Genomic DNA, 13,451 nt, shown 5'->3' with positions numbered 1-13,451 from the left:
CAGCACCGACACTGCCAACTGAGCGCTGGAATTGCATGCCTTTTCCTCCTAGGGGACTGTGCGTGCTGCTTCCAGCTGAAAGGAAATCAGGAATCCAACGGCCTGATCGTTACTTCTTTGGCCTTATCTCGTTGCCCGCTTCAATTTCGGCTACTAGTCGGCGACAGTCTGCTGCAGAGTGGCGGAACCGCATAAGCATCAATCGCTGCTGAACACCGCAGTGGAACGAGGCGGAGAGAGCTTGAAGCCGCAAAGCGAGACAGACAAAGAGAGCAAAGAGAAACAGACGGAACCAAATCCATCCAATTAGCCAGTGCACCCATTCTTAGACATGCTGGGGACGTCGCCCGCGCCAGCCCTTTTCACAATGGACGCTCGCGACCAGGCGAGGCTTCGGCGCAAGCGCAAGGCCGACTCGCAGGACTTTAGCGATCGCGAGCGTCTGTCCAAGCGCCTCAGCCGGCTCAACATAGGTGAGCATTGCTCCTTTGCTCTCTATCTCTTTAAATTCAATCCATCGTGCATCGCATCCGATTTCACTCCAACCATGTCAGCCTCGACCGTTCGCTAACGCTCCGTCTCGCCACAGAACCCTCCGGCCCCCGACTCTACGTCCCCGTCGAAGCTCCCGCCAATGCAGCAGCAGCAGCGACCTCCTCATCTCCCTCCTCCTCCTCCTATTCCTCCTCAAATCCGCCCTCGCAGGACGATGAGACGATGCAGCTCGACGACTCCAAACACAAGGTGTACATCTACGACCTCGACGCCGAGCTCTCCTCCGACAGCGACAACGACGAAGGCAAACTCATCTTCCTCCCGGACATCGAGAAGCACCTCCGGGAGAGCCGCATCCCGCGCGGCGTCCTGGCCAACGACGAGGGCGAGCTGGCCGGCATGCAGCTGGTGCTCTACAGCGATCCGAAATCCATCTCCGTGCCCGAGGAGCGGGACGGCGTGCGCAGGGCCATCATCGAGGCCCGTCAGCGGGCGAGAGAGGCGCAGAAGAACGGCGGGACAACAATATACGCCAATGACGGCACGGCATCTCCGGCGGCGGCGGCGGCGTCACAGACGACCTCACAGACTACAAGAACAACACCTCATACATATCCTCCGATGAACTCTCCTCCTGCATTTTCTCAAGCAATCCCCGAAACGATACCGCACGTTGACCCAGCGCCGCCTGAACCCTTCCCCGTCGATGATGCGTGCGATGCCATGGAGGTTGATTAAAGAGCGTTGGTGCAAAGATCGACCATGACTTGATGTGCAAACGACTGATTATATACGTATACGCTATACCCGAGGGTTCGGTTTTCAGGGAGTTATGATCTTTGCCCCCTTTTTTTTCCTCTGCATTTATCGTTATTCATTCGGTGGCCCTTGGATGCCACTTCATGACCACCTCTTTGCTGGTGCTCAAGCATCAAGACCTGTACATTGACTGAGGCCTTAGGATACCATGTAATCCATATAAATACACGATATGCCATTTCGAGGCATCTGTGCTCTCAACGTTTCCTTCCAATTATATCCTTGAAACAGCGAGAAAAGAAACGAGATAACAAGAGACGCGAGAGTGTCCCATCGTCATTCAGCAGTAGATACATGTACTTTCAATCAAAAACAGAGGGGCACCGCCGCTATACATGTAATACTTTTGCATCCGTTAACGCCACCCATGTTTATATGTACGCAGACATTCTGCCTATAAACCCATTCCTCCCCCTGCCCACGCCGGAAACGCGTCTTCGGGGTTCATGGCATTGCCTTGCGGCTGCCTCTGGTTCTGACGCGCCCCCTCGTCGTTCTGGGCGTGCTGTTGCTGCTGCATCCTCTGCCTCCACCACAGGAGCAGAACCAGAGCCGCCGTGATTCCTATAATCAGAGCGCTCTCGACCACTCCATCCAGGGCATCTTCGCCGTCGTTTCCGATGGTCTCATCGTAGTAATCGTCATAGTACTCATCCTCGTACGTCAGTCCATCATCTTCTAGGAAGTTGGCGATCCATTCCGATAACGACCAGTCCTTCCTTTTCTCTGTTTCAAGGTTGTCAGCACATTCCCCCCGACTCCCCCTTCTTGAAGAAAACTTACTCGGCTCGTCTTGGATAGAGTGGACTGATCCACCAGTCAGAGTGTTCCAAGCGCTTCGTACTCGAAGTTTGAGCAATCCCAAGGTGACGGGCAAGTACGCCTCGTCGTTGACGGCCAAGGCGTGGTCGTAGTATCTCTTGGCGAGGTGGAAGTCCTGTGTCAGGCCGATGCCGTTTTCGTGCATCCAGCCCAGGTTGAAGAGCGCTTGGGCGCTCTGCGAATAGTCGGAAGCGCCAGTGTAGCACTGAACCGCCTTGCTGACATCTCGCTCTGCGCCGACGCCATAGAAGTAGTAATCGCCCATCTTCACAAGGGCGTCGACGTTTGCTTGCCTAGATGACCGCGTCCAGTAAATCAGAGCCAGCGTAGGATTATCGAGGAGCCTAGACTTATCCCTCCGTTTGCGCATCATCTCATAGAATGGTAACTTGGATCGAAGAGTATCGAGGAGATAGGCAACATTGGTTTGCGCCTTCTCGTATCCTTGTTCGGCCGCCAGGAGATAATGGAGGAATGCCAGGTCGTGATCGCCGGCCTCATACGCGTCGTTTGCGTCTGCCCAAGACGAGACAAGGGGCTCTGCCTTTTCGGCCACGCTCTTGTAGTAGCTCAGCGCCATGCTACAGAGCTTTTCGCGACCCAAACCGTGGAAAACTAGCTCCGCCAGGTAGTAGTTGGCCTCAATGTTGCCGTATCGGGCCGCCAGCTCGAAGTAGTTGTTAGCTATGCGAACATCCTCGGTCCCGCCCTGGTCGAGGTACAGCTGTCCCATCTGGACCTGCGCCGGAGCATAGTCCTGGTCGGCCGATACCCTAAACAGATCTACGGCTTTCACGACGTTCTTCTTGACACCGTAGCCGTTCAAGTACATGAGGCCGAGACCATATCGCGACAGCGCGTCAGCCTGTGAATCGCCACGGTCAAACCAGAGTTTTGCCCTCTCAAAGTTCTGAGGCACCCCATCTCCCCTGAGGTACATGCGGCCGAGGTAGCCGGCCGCCTTACCGGCCAGCTTCTCGATGCCCGACTTGGCATTGTCCACAATGCGCCCGTTTTTCCAATACCTCGATGCAACCAGTAGAAAGTATTTCCTGGCAAGCTCGTAATCGTGGTCCAGTCCTCGTTGGCCCTCGTAATAGATGCGCCCCAAGTTGAACGATGCTTTGGAATCTCCCTTTTGGGACATCAAATCCAGATACTCAATGACATCGCCGATAGCGGCATTGGCGTCCGAGTTGGGGCTAGGCTTGTATGCATTCATCCCGGCGCTTGAAGCACTTGCCCCTTCTCCATACAGCCCCCCGTCATCGTCTGCAATGCGCCAAGACTGAGATACCCACGACATTCCTCCTGGGGGGCCCGAGCGGTACCACTCGATGGCCTTGTCCGCCACGCGCTTGTAGTACTTGACCGCGCTTTCGCAGCTCTTGGTTGTCCCGATGCCAGCGAGATGGCGGAAGCCGGTGGCCATTTCGGCTCTGGTGTCTCCCCGAACGGCAGCGAATGTGTAGTAGAGGAGCGCTTTGCCTTGGTCCCGGGCCACAACATCGCCAATGCCTGTCGAGTAGTACACGCCAAGCATGTACTGCGCCGTGGTGTTTCCATGAGCCGATGCCAGTTGTCGGTAGTATTTGAAGGCAGCCCCGAGGTCTCTGGGGTGGCTGTAGTTGCCGAAGAAGTTGAAGTCGGCAAGGACGTAGAGGGCGTCAGAGTTGTTCTGCTGCGCAGCTTGCTCGAGATATTCTACCGCGCTCGCTAGAGGACCGCTAGGCGTCGTCGTCTTCGATTGCGATGGCGCAGTGACGGGCCCGGTTGGGATGGTCCTGAGAAGCAGGCGCAGAGCTGAGCTGAATATCCCGGGCGCATCCCGACCTCTACGATGTGATTGTGGGATCTTTCGAAGCTCGGCGAGTGCTGCATCGACTAGTTCGTGTCCTTTGGGCATGTCAGCGTCCTCCATCGCAGATTGTGTAAACATGGACAAGTGACAGATTGCATACCAGGTTGTGGGTGGGCAGACTTGTCTTGTTCTGGGAGGAAAGATTCGACCGCATGTTTGTCGCCCGCGGTTCGCGCCGAGGCGTCATTCTGGCTGCCGAGAGGTTGTTGATCGTGCGAGCTGATGACGGCCGTGGCCTGCGCAAGCACTGAGGCAAAGCCGCGTGAGCTCTCATCCAAGCAATGCAAAGCAGTAACAACGTGTATGGCAACTTACGGATTAGCCAGGCTATCCAGCCTCTCATTGTGGGCAATTGCTATGTGCCTATGGTTCGAACGGCAGCCCGCGGCATGGCTATCGTGTGCAGAGGAAGAAGCAGACTTGGAGAGTCGCAAGATGTTGCATCAGATGCAGGCTGGTCGATATCGTACAAGCTGTCCACTACTCGGGCTGTGATAGGTAAGCTATGCGGCCATTCCGCCCCATTCCGCGCCATGGCGTGGGATGACTAAGCATCCCCATGTTCGCCAGGAACATGAACTGCAGCGTCATCGCAGGAGTTCGGCACGTGTCGCAGCAGCAAATCATCCAACAAGCGGAAAGGATAAGGAAGTACTTTGTAGTAGCACAGGCAGTGACGATATAAGAAAGGTTTGAGGTTGTAGAGGTATATCAGACATAGTACTAGGTATCTTCTACTCAAGAAGCAAACAGCAACGGTTGGTCTCCCCTCGCTCTGTCTCACACTTGCATGATCCCACAGCTGCACAGAATAACGTATAGCATAGAGCTGCGGGAGCGGATTCGGATGCCCGTAATGTGGGCCCCGAATCGGCCAGGCCAGGGTCGCTCCCACAAGGCTCTTGGGCTCCAAGCGCTGGCTCAGATCCAGTGGCGGTGCCGAGAGACGGTTGGTGCTGACCTGGGCACTGAAGGTTGGCGAGCCGGACGACTTACAGCACTCAACTGCTGCGCGAGGCTCCCTGTTAGGCAGAGCCCCAAGCGCTAACGCCGCCACTTCCCAGCCGTCACGCGTGCAAATCCAGGGCTGCAGCGCGTTAATGGATGCCCTAGCCCGCGTCGGCAGACGCGCTTTCCGGCAGCTTTTCTCTGGAGCCCAGCCATCCGTTACTTGTGCTCAAAATCCCATCAAAGCGCTGCTACCAGGTTACGCATGAACCCAGACTCTCAACCTCCTGGATCCCGAGAGTTGTCCCTCCGCCTCCCGCAAAAGTCCATTGATATACCGCTATAACTCGTCCGTTGGATACTAAACATCGCACTCCGTCGCCGTGTCTGGAATCATCACTTCGTGGGCTATTCCTGCGTCTTCCCTCTGTCGACGGCTGAGCCGCGCACCTCCACTTCTCCACAGCCTTCAGTTCTGCACAATGTCGAATCTCAAGAGAAAAGCAGCCACGATAGGCAACGAGGCAGAGGCGAAGAAGCCAAAGGCCAACGGCAGCATTACGTCCTTCTTCGGGGCGGCCCCAAAACCTGCGGGTGCCAGTCCTGCGTCTGCTCCCTCGCCAGCGCTCAAGTTTGACAAGGCCAAATGGATCGAGGGCCTGACTGCCGAGCAGAAGGAGCTGCTCAAGCTCGAGATTGAGACGCTTCACGACAGTTGGCTTGCTTTGCTCAAGGATGATGTGACCTCCAAGGAATTCTTGGAATTGAAGAGGTTCCTCAACCGTGAGACGGCCGCTGGCAGGAAATGGTTCCCACCAAAGGAAGACGTATACTCTTGGTAGGTCATTCCGGCGATTTTGACCTCTTCTTCGCATGCCATGTACACTAACACTTTCAGGTCTCGTCACACGCCATTCAACGAAGTCAAAGTCGTCATCCTCGGCCAAGATCCTTACCACAACGTGAACCAGGCCCACGGCATGGCCTTCTCCGTCCGACCGCCCACGCCAGCGCCGCCATCGCTCAGAAACATGTATATTGCCTTGAAGAAGGATTATCCCAGCTTTATCGAGCCTGCAAATCGGGGCGGCTTGTTGATACCATGGGCGGACCGAGGCGTACTGATGCTCAATACATGTCTTACCGTTCGTGCGCACGAAGCCAACTCACATGCCAACCGTGGTTGGGAAAAATTCACACAAAAGGTCATCGATCTCATCGCTCAGAAGCGGACACGAGGTGTGGTCTTTATGGCATGGGGAACACCAGCCAGCAAGCGAGTACAAAAGGTGGACAAGCAGCGCCATCTTGTGCTCCTCAGCGTCCACCCTAGCCCGCTCAGCGCATCACGAGGATTCTTCGATTGCGGCCACTTCAAGTTGGCGAACGAATGGCTCATTTCTCGATATGGCGAAGACGGCGAAATTGACTGGGCACTGAGGCCTGGAAATACGACTAAGAAGGTTATCAAAGAAGCTCTCAAAGAAGTTGTCAACGAAGAGAAAGCCACCACGGCGAATGGGGAGGTAAAGGAGACCAAAGGGCCCGATAAAAAGGGGGAAGAGGAGTCGAAGGAAGCCTCAGCCGAGAATGTCGAGGGAAAAGCGACAGCTAATGGCGACGTCAAGACGAAGAAGCCAGTGCCGAACATTGACGAGGACGACGTCGATTCCGATGAGGAGGCCGCATTGGAAGAGGCGCTTAAACTTGCAGAGGAAAAGATTAAGAACTAGACAGCCTGACTCGCACGCAGCGATTGCGCGGATTCTACGGGCACAGGCGACAATGATGGAACACTCACGACGATTTCTGTGTATTTATGAAGTATAAACTAACGGCAACTCGGGTAACGCTGTCACGATGAGCGTCGACGGCGCGGGATTTGGGATTCAGATTGAATTTTTTAGGTGCTTGTATAGGAACAGGGAAAATAAATATGATGTAGCCAAGAAACCTTGCAAAGGATATAAGAGGGTCGGGATGCGATCTGATTTCGCCTATGGACCATGAATTTTCGGTACAGTCCGTCCAGCGCAGCGCCATACCTGACGTCGTCCGGTTATGAAGCCGAGCTTCAGCGATGAGATGAATAACCTGAGATTAGCTGGAAAGTACCGAGTCCGGTTATCTGGTGTCAATAATCTCGTATTTATATTGTGAGGGGCGCGGCTAGCCAGAAGCTCAAATTGGCCGCACGTATGAGACCCTCGAGGAATCGAAATCTTGATGGCTTCAGTCTTGGATGGATTGGAACTGCTGCCCTCGATATCAATTTCCACCGCCGAACCGTCATTGCCGACCCTGGCTACTAGGCTGCCTCACAGGCAAATGAAGCCGGGGGGCTCAACTTGGCGCAAAGTGACCAGCTGAATGTCCGTCTCGGTCTTTACTATAACCTTGGATGAGCCTGGACCTCTAGACTTGATGAGTGTGCCGAGACTGGCATGGAACGCTCTCGGCCGCGACAGCCCTGTCTATATTACCCTCGCTCTGTAATATTGACCACCGACCTTATAGGGGCTCTACTTCTAGAACTACAGTAGACTAGACTATCAGGTTATAAGATTGCATCAGCGTATACTTACAGATGATATCATCAGCCTCCAAAGTTGGCCATATCTAGTACTTGAAGAGGACGGACCATGAAACCAGATCGTACGAAGTACAGACAGAATCTGCAAGTAGTATGTCAATCAACATCAAACGGCATCTCTTGATAGGACGGACAACTCGCAGACACTCTGCTTCGCAGCAAATAAGAAACCGGCTGCTGACAGCCTTATTAATGGCAGGCTGGGAACTTGTTTCACGGAACCCTGGCGAAGCAGTCAATCAATATCGCCAGTGGCCCAAGCTCGTCCAAACCCCAGCCCAGTATGATTTCATGTTTCTCGCAAGAAGTGCCCAGCTGAGTCCAGTCTCCTGCTCCAGATCCAAGCCACGCCATGCCATGCACCAACACTCCTGCACTCCGCATGGAGAAAAGCTCCCGCCCGAATGTGTCCCCTTACCTAAGGTGCGAGTACGGAGCACACATGTCGTAGGTCAGATACCCGACCTGGAGCGACGTGATACCATTGGGGGGACGGAAGCCGCACGGGACTGTGAGACGGAGTGAGGCCGCTGTCGAACAGAGTTGGCGTGCATGTGGCGGCTGGGATTGCAGTGGATGTACAACGAACCTGACGACTGGTGGTGATCTTGGCTTCATGCTGCTTGGACTCTGCATGAGCGTGCCCAATCCCGCCAGCCTCACGATGGATGACACGGTACAAGTACGAGTTACTCGGTCAAAGAGAGTGCCAACAAAGGCATCCATGTCGACACGAGTGAAGACTTGCTGGCTGTGACCATGGAGGTTCCAGCTGCGACGCCCAATGGCCTGGCGCAATTTAAATTTCAGGGATAGCCCGGGTAGCCCATGTTTGGCGTTGAGAGCAGAGGTAGGTATGTACCTGTACGCTCTGGCTGGTGGCAGCGCTGGCCCGTCGCTCGCTCAGGTACAAGAGACACAAGACATCACAGCCCGTCCCGCACTCCGCGCCAGAGCCCATTCAGCCGCTAACTCACCCCCACCTGCTGTCTCGCCAAAAGGCTGTGGCCACTGCCGCCCGCCAGGAACAGGTACCGGTACGACTACCTTACCTCCACGGCTGCCAAGCTCCACCGGCGTTCGTCCCCAGTTCCCAGCAGATGGGGGGCATCAACCAAGTTCTGCGCCTGGGTGTCGAGCGATACGTGTACAAACCGCACACGTGTGCATGTCGACAGACAGAGCATTCGAGGCGCCACGTCCAATCATCCCGCACACCAGAAGATAAACAGCGTGCCAGTGCGACGACCGGCCGGAGCCCAATTGGGCGCTGTGGCCTCCAGGCACAGGCATCGTCCCGTTGCCTCGTGCGGAGGAGGGAGCACCAACAACCTGAATTGAAGGTAAACTAGAGAACCCGACCGTGGAATCAACCACAATCACAGTCGCTTTCGATGCCACCATGCCCAACTACCAAGTACCTCTCCGCGGCGCTCTCGCGGCACGACTACCTGCGGCCCCAGCTGGCGCCCACACAATTTAGCATCTAATCTTAGTCGCATAAAGACCCGTAGGCGTGGCCCCTGGCCTGGTCTGGTCGTGTCCTGTCGCGCCCCTGAAAGACAAGACGAGCAGGAAAAAAAAAGTTGGTTCCCGCCGTCTTCTTCACCATTGACCTCTAGCAAGCGAAATCATCATCTCTTCCACTCTGCAAGCGGGACCGTGTCCCTTCTGGAGGATCGAGAGCCACTGTGTTGTTGCGCGCCGGCTGCTATCAGCTTCCTGCCTCCCCTCGTCGAGCTTCAGCCGTCATCCTCACCTCCAACAGAGTGCCCCTCCTTTTTCTCTTCTTTAAACGTCTTTGTTTCGGTTTCTTTGCGTCACCTCGACTTCTAATTCAACCCGCCCTTTGCCGTGCTGGACAGCTGCGCACTTATACGACGTTCGCAGCGCGAATTGGCTTGACAGCCTTATTCTTCTACCCCATTGGCGAGGCCGGTGGTGTCATTGCCATCTCGGCAGGTTCAGTCGCTATCAGGGCCTGGGTGATTCGCCTGAGGCTTGACTTTGCTTTTTTTCCTTCTTCTTCTTTTGGCCGTCTGCAGGTTCCAAACGCCCGGCATCCACCGCCTCTTGACCAAACTAGAACCCAGCAGCAGCAGTTCCCAGCAGGTCTCTTCATCCTTATTCTTTTTTCTTTCTGTGAAGGATTTGTGCCAGACGGTGCAATACAGCCCGTCCATAGCTGGCCATCGCAATTCCTCACGATGCCCAGCATCTTCTCTCGCCGCAAAAAGGACGGCAAGTCCAAGAAGGACGGGCTCGACGACGCAGACTTGGTTCTGCAGAAGCCAAAATGGGACGATGCTTGGACACGCAAGACTGTAGAGCCCGAGGAGGTTCGAGAGCTTCTTCACGGCTGCACTGAAGAGCTCAAGTCGCGAGGTAGGGTGTCCATCGATACCTGGCTGTCGTGCAGCTCCGTCATATGGGGTGCGCTTCATCCCACGTTGAGCGTTGACTGACAAATCTCGCTCCAGGTCTCGACCACCCGTTCTTTCTGCTGCCGTTCCGACCGACTTCGAACCCCAGTGCTGTGCGCACCTTTATCCGAAACTTCTTCAGCCATGATCCCCCGATGAGCGGCGAAGTGCTACTCCAGGAGCTGCGCATGACGGAGCCCATGGTACGTTTGTCTCGGAGTTTATAGCAAGGCGGAGTTCTCACGCAGCGTACAGGTCATATCCGGCGTGGTAAAATGGTGCTGGAGCCGTCTTGAGGGAGGCCTCGTCGGCTGGACTGCGTATGATTTGTTCCGGGTCGGAGAACGAGGTATGTATCTACGGCTTCAACTTTAAGCGCCCTTACGGCTACGTGCAGCCGCTGACTTGCCGGTGCTACCCCAAGACTCGAACATGGCCCGCGATTCGTTCAAGACCTTCATCCCCCTCAGCGTTGACAATGCCGCGCGCCAGCAGATCATCTTCGACTTCTTCAGTCTGGTAGCAGCAGTGGCGGCGCATGGCAAGAACAACGGCTTTGGTGGCCGCAAGCTGTCCCGTATGGCCTCGTGGTGGGCCTTTGACCACAACGATACCGGCAACGGATTTGATGGTGGCTACGGGGCGTGGCTCAGGTAGGACGACGCGTTGTCTGCTGGGAAGACGGAGCGTGGATGGAGCCTTTTGCTGACTTCTCTTGCGCTTGTAGAGCTGCCGACGCCACGAGCCATCTCTTCTTCGCTTATCTGCGGTCGCTTGCCCCTGAGCAGGACCCCACTGGCATCTCCATGCTCCCCAGATCCCTTCAGAAGCTGCTTCAGGAAACCGAATATCCCCCGCAGAGGCCGGAACTGCTCATCGTCAAGACCAAAAAGGTGGCCATGATTGTTGAGACGGTTTCTCCGACTCCGTTTGCCTTGTTGAGGAGAGCGAACCATTTCCAATATCGGGACTCTGATCGCGAACTCCAGGAATTTTCTAGCTACGAAGATCCGGTGCAGGCATTGACCGAAGAATGCCAGCGAGTTCTCAAGGCCATTTCATCAGCTAATCAGTCACAAGCTTCGAGCGTAAAGGTTTCTACGAGCTTACGAGACGCTTCTTGGTCCCGGTTCGAGGATTTGGGATTCACCACCTCCCTAGAGGAGTCCGACGATACAGACGGAGGCATTTTGCCGAGCAGAAGGGTGCAAGAGCTCAAACCCTTCCAGGGACTTCGCAACAGTCCGCTTTCCGGAGGCAACGGGCTGGCGCGCCCGACTACGCCTTCATGGGCAGACTTCTTGTCGGCCGGCTTCGTTGACGACTCCCAATCAAAGCCCACCTATCTTCTGCCTCCCGATAAGATTCTCCCGCCTCTGTCGCCCGATGCCCGGCAACTCAGCTCGCAATCACATCAGCCCAGGCTTGAGAGCGAACGGGACGTTGAGCCCGGTGAGCTCGCGAGCATCAAGGTTGTGGATCTGGACGACGCCTTTTGGTGGGTGTGGATGACCAGTCTTGCGCCAGAAGAGACCCCCGAGCGGAAATCGGCCTTTGGCAGATGCGCTGTTGTCGAGACTCAGATCCGTGGCTGCCGCTGGCTGGTTGTGGAGGAAATCATCGCAGGGGCTTCCCCTGATGCACAAGATGGAGCCTACATTGCGGAGAAGAAGGGTCTCTTCTCGTGGACGAAACGCTCCAAGACCGTTTCTCGGCGCAAATTGGAAAAACACCATGACAAGCCGGCCAGTGCGAATGCCAATGCCAACACCAATGACAGCAAGGCTAGTCTTGGTCCCGATGCGCACGCCAGAGTCCAGGCAAAGGCTGCGCAGATGAGGGCCCAGCAAACCAAGGAGGAACCCAACCCGGCGCCTGTTCGCCGCGGCCGCACCGATGCCGAGTTGCTCGCTGAAAAGACTAATAGTGTTATGACCCTTCAGCCCAGTATTCTGGGTGAGGCCTCTTCCGCCATGAAGTGGGTGAAGAGTTACGACAAGGGCACCATCAAGGACATCTACATGGCCAACGACGGTGCGGGCCGAGGAACAGCCTTTACTCCCTCCGAGCACCTTGACACCGCCCAGGATATCTCCGCCGACAACTTGCCCTCGCCTGCAGTGCCTCCCAAGGATAATCTTCTGACGCCGGCCGCTTCACCCTTACCCCATGGACACGGACACTCTGCCCTGTCACTGGTTCCCGAGAGCGTCTTGGAGGAGTCGCGGTCCCGTTCGCCTCTGCCGGACAAGGCTGCCACGCCTGTGCCTACCGCCCCCGAACAGCCCAAGACAGAACCCCCCAGCCTGCCGACGCCACCCAAGGAGGAGCCGGCTGCCCGGGTCAAGTCGCCTACGTTCAACAGCAAGCCTTCGTCCTTTGAAGCCCCACGGAGCCCCGAAGCCGGGAAGCAGCACAAGGGCGGCCTCTTCAAGCTGTTTGGCCGCAAGAAGCGCAACTCCAAGAACCTTGAGAGTGTCACAACTGATTTGAATAAGATGCTTGAGCAGAATGACGCCAAGAAGTCTATCGAGAAGCCGATGGCCAGCCCTGCTCCTGTCTCGCCCATTGCGGAACAGGAACCGGAAACGCCAGTCGACGGAGAGCCGGTTTACGAGCCGATTTACGACCAGCAGGCCGACGATGAAGCCGCAAACGCTGATGCCCATGATGCCGCCGAGACTGAGCACGACTTTAACCGATTCGACCAGGGCCCTCTGGATGATGTACCAGCCTTTGTTCCCGAAGACGACGAGGATGACGAGTTCGAGGATGCGGTGCCGGCCCCGATTGCTCGCCCCACCCGTCAGGCACCACTTCCCCGAAAGGAGCTTCCCCGACAGGAACCTCCTCGACAGGAAAACCCCAAGTTCAACTCTAAGCTGCCCGTAAAGGAAGGGCTCTCTACTGGTACGAGCCCCGGTATTCAGGATCGATGGGCCCAGATCCGCAAGAATGCGGCTGAGCGAAGCGCCTCACGCCCGCTGGAAGACCCTGCCCTGCAGAGGCCTGTGAGGCCGACTGACGGCGACGATGAAACCAGTGGAGAGGAGAGTAAGTGCTATTGACTGTTCCACCCTCGTACGGCGCGTGCCGTATACGATATAATACTGACCGACCATTTTCTTGCAGCAATCGAGTCTCGCGTCGCCCGCATCAAGGCTCGTGTCGCCGAGCTGACGGGCAACATGGAGGGCACCTCGGTGCCTCTCCGCAACTGAGTGACCCAACGATTTCTTCTTGTTGATAATACTCCGATTCCGTTTTTCCCAACATCTGCCGCAATTTGATACCACTCGCCGTCATTTTCCTTGAATGCACTCAGATACGATGCAATGTGCAGCGTTTCAAATTTAATAACTAGTCCATTCTCTATCTCTTTGTCCTTTTCCCCATATCACTATACACACATCTTTATTTTCTTTTTCAGATATCCTGTATGATACCACCCAGAAAACGCAAAGGAAGGCATGGGGAGCCCTGGCAAGCA

At 55.7% G+C, this 13,451-nt stretch overlaps 4 protein-coding genes across 4 annotated transcripts; 3 read left to right on the top strand and 1 right to left on the bottom strand.

Moving 5' to 3' along the window:
- Nucleotides 1-331: 331 nt before the first annotated feature.
- On the top strand, nucleotides 332-1,233 carry BBK36DRAFT_1114268 (hypothetical protein; the record flags this gene model as incomplete). The annotated part of the gene is made up of 2 exons (XM_024890007.1): nucleotides 332-519; nucleotides 555-1,233. 2 exons carry the CDS (start codon nucleotides 332-334, stop codon nucleotides 1,231-1,233), a joined length of 867 nt encoding a protein of 288 aa, XP_024751609.1.
- A 400-nt stretch (nucleotides 1,234-1,633) lies between these two features.
- Nucleotides 1,634-4,444, bottom strand: BBK36DRAFT_1134897 (ubiquitin-protein ligase). Its single transcript, XM_024892459.1, has 4 exons — nucleotides 4,313-4,444; nucleotides 4,098-4,244; nucleotides 2,098-4,032; nucleotides 1,634-2,040 (listed from the first exon to the last, which is right to left on the bottom strand). Exons 1-4 carry the CDS (start codon nucleotides 4,338-4,340, stop codon nucleotides 1,709-1,711), a joined length of 2,442 nt encoding a protein of 813 aa, XP_024751608.1. The 5' UTR covers nucleotides 4,341-4,444; the 3' UTR covers nucleotides 1,634-1,708.
- A 983-nt stretch (nucleotides 4,445-5,427) lies between these two features.
- On the top strand, nucleotides 5,428-6,678 carry BBK36DRAFT_1157957 (uracil-DNA glycosylase; the record flags this gene model as incomplete). Its single annotated transcript, XM_024894055.1, has 2 exons — nucleotides 5,428-5,783; nucleotides 5,844-6,678. The coding sequence occupies 2 exons, from the start codon at nucleotides 5,428-5,430 to the stop codon at nucleotides 6,676-6,678; spliced, it is 1,191 nt and encodes a 396-aa protein (XP_024751607.1).
- Nucleotides 6,679-9,730: 3,052 nt separating this feature from the next.
- BBK36DRAFT_157578 (hypothetical protein) lies at nucleotides 9,731-13,189 on the top strand. Its single transcript, XM_024897664.1, has 7 exons — nucleotides 9,731-9,923; nucleotides 10,019-10,164; nucleotides 10,217-10,310; nucleotides 10,386-10,614; nucleotides 10,689-12,738; nucleotides 12,805-13,015; nucleotides 13,094-13,189. The coding sequence occupies exons 1-7, from the start codon at nucleotides 9,746-9,748 to the stop codon at nucleotides 13,180-13,182; spliced, it is 2,997 nt and encodes a 998-aa protein (XP_024751606.1). The 5' UTR covers nucleotides 9,731-9,745; the 3' UTR covers nucleotides 13,183-13,189.
- The last annotated feature ends 262 nt before the right edge of the window (nucleotides 13,190-13,451 follow it).

This window comes from Trichoderma citrinoviride (genome assembly GCF_003025115.1).
Source record: "Trichoderma citrinoviride strain TUCIM 6016 unplaced genomic scaffold BBK36scaffold_4, whole genome shotgun sequence".
NCBI lineage: Eukaryota > Fungi > Ascomycota > Sordariomycetes > Hypocreales > Hypocreaceae > Trichoderma > Trichoderma citrinoviride.
This window is presented reverse-complemented; position numbering and strand designations above follow the sequence as displayed.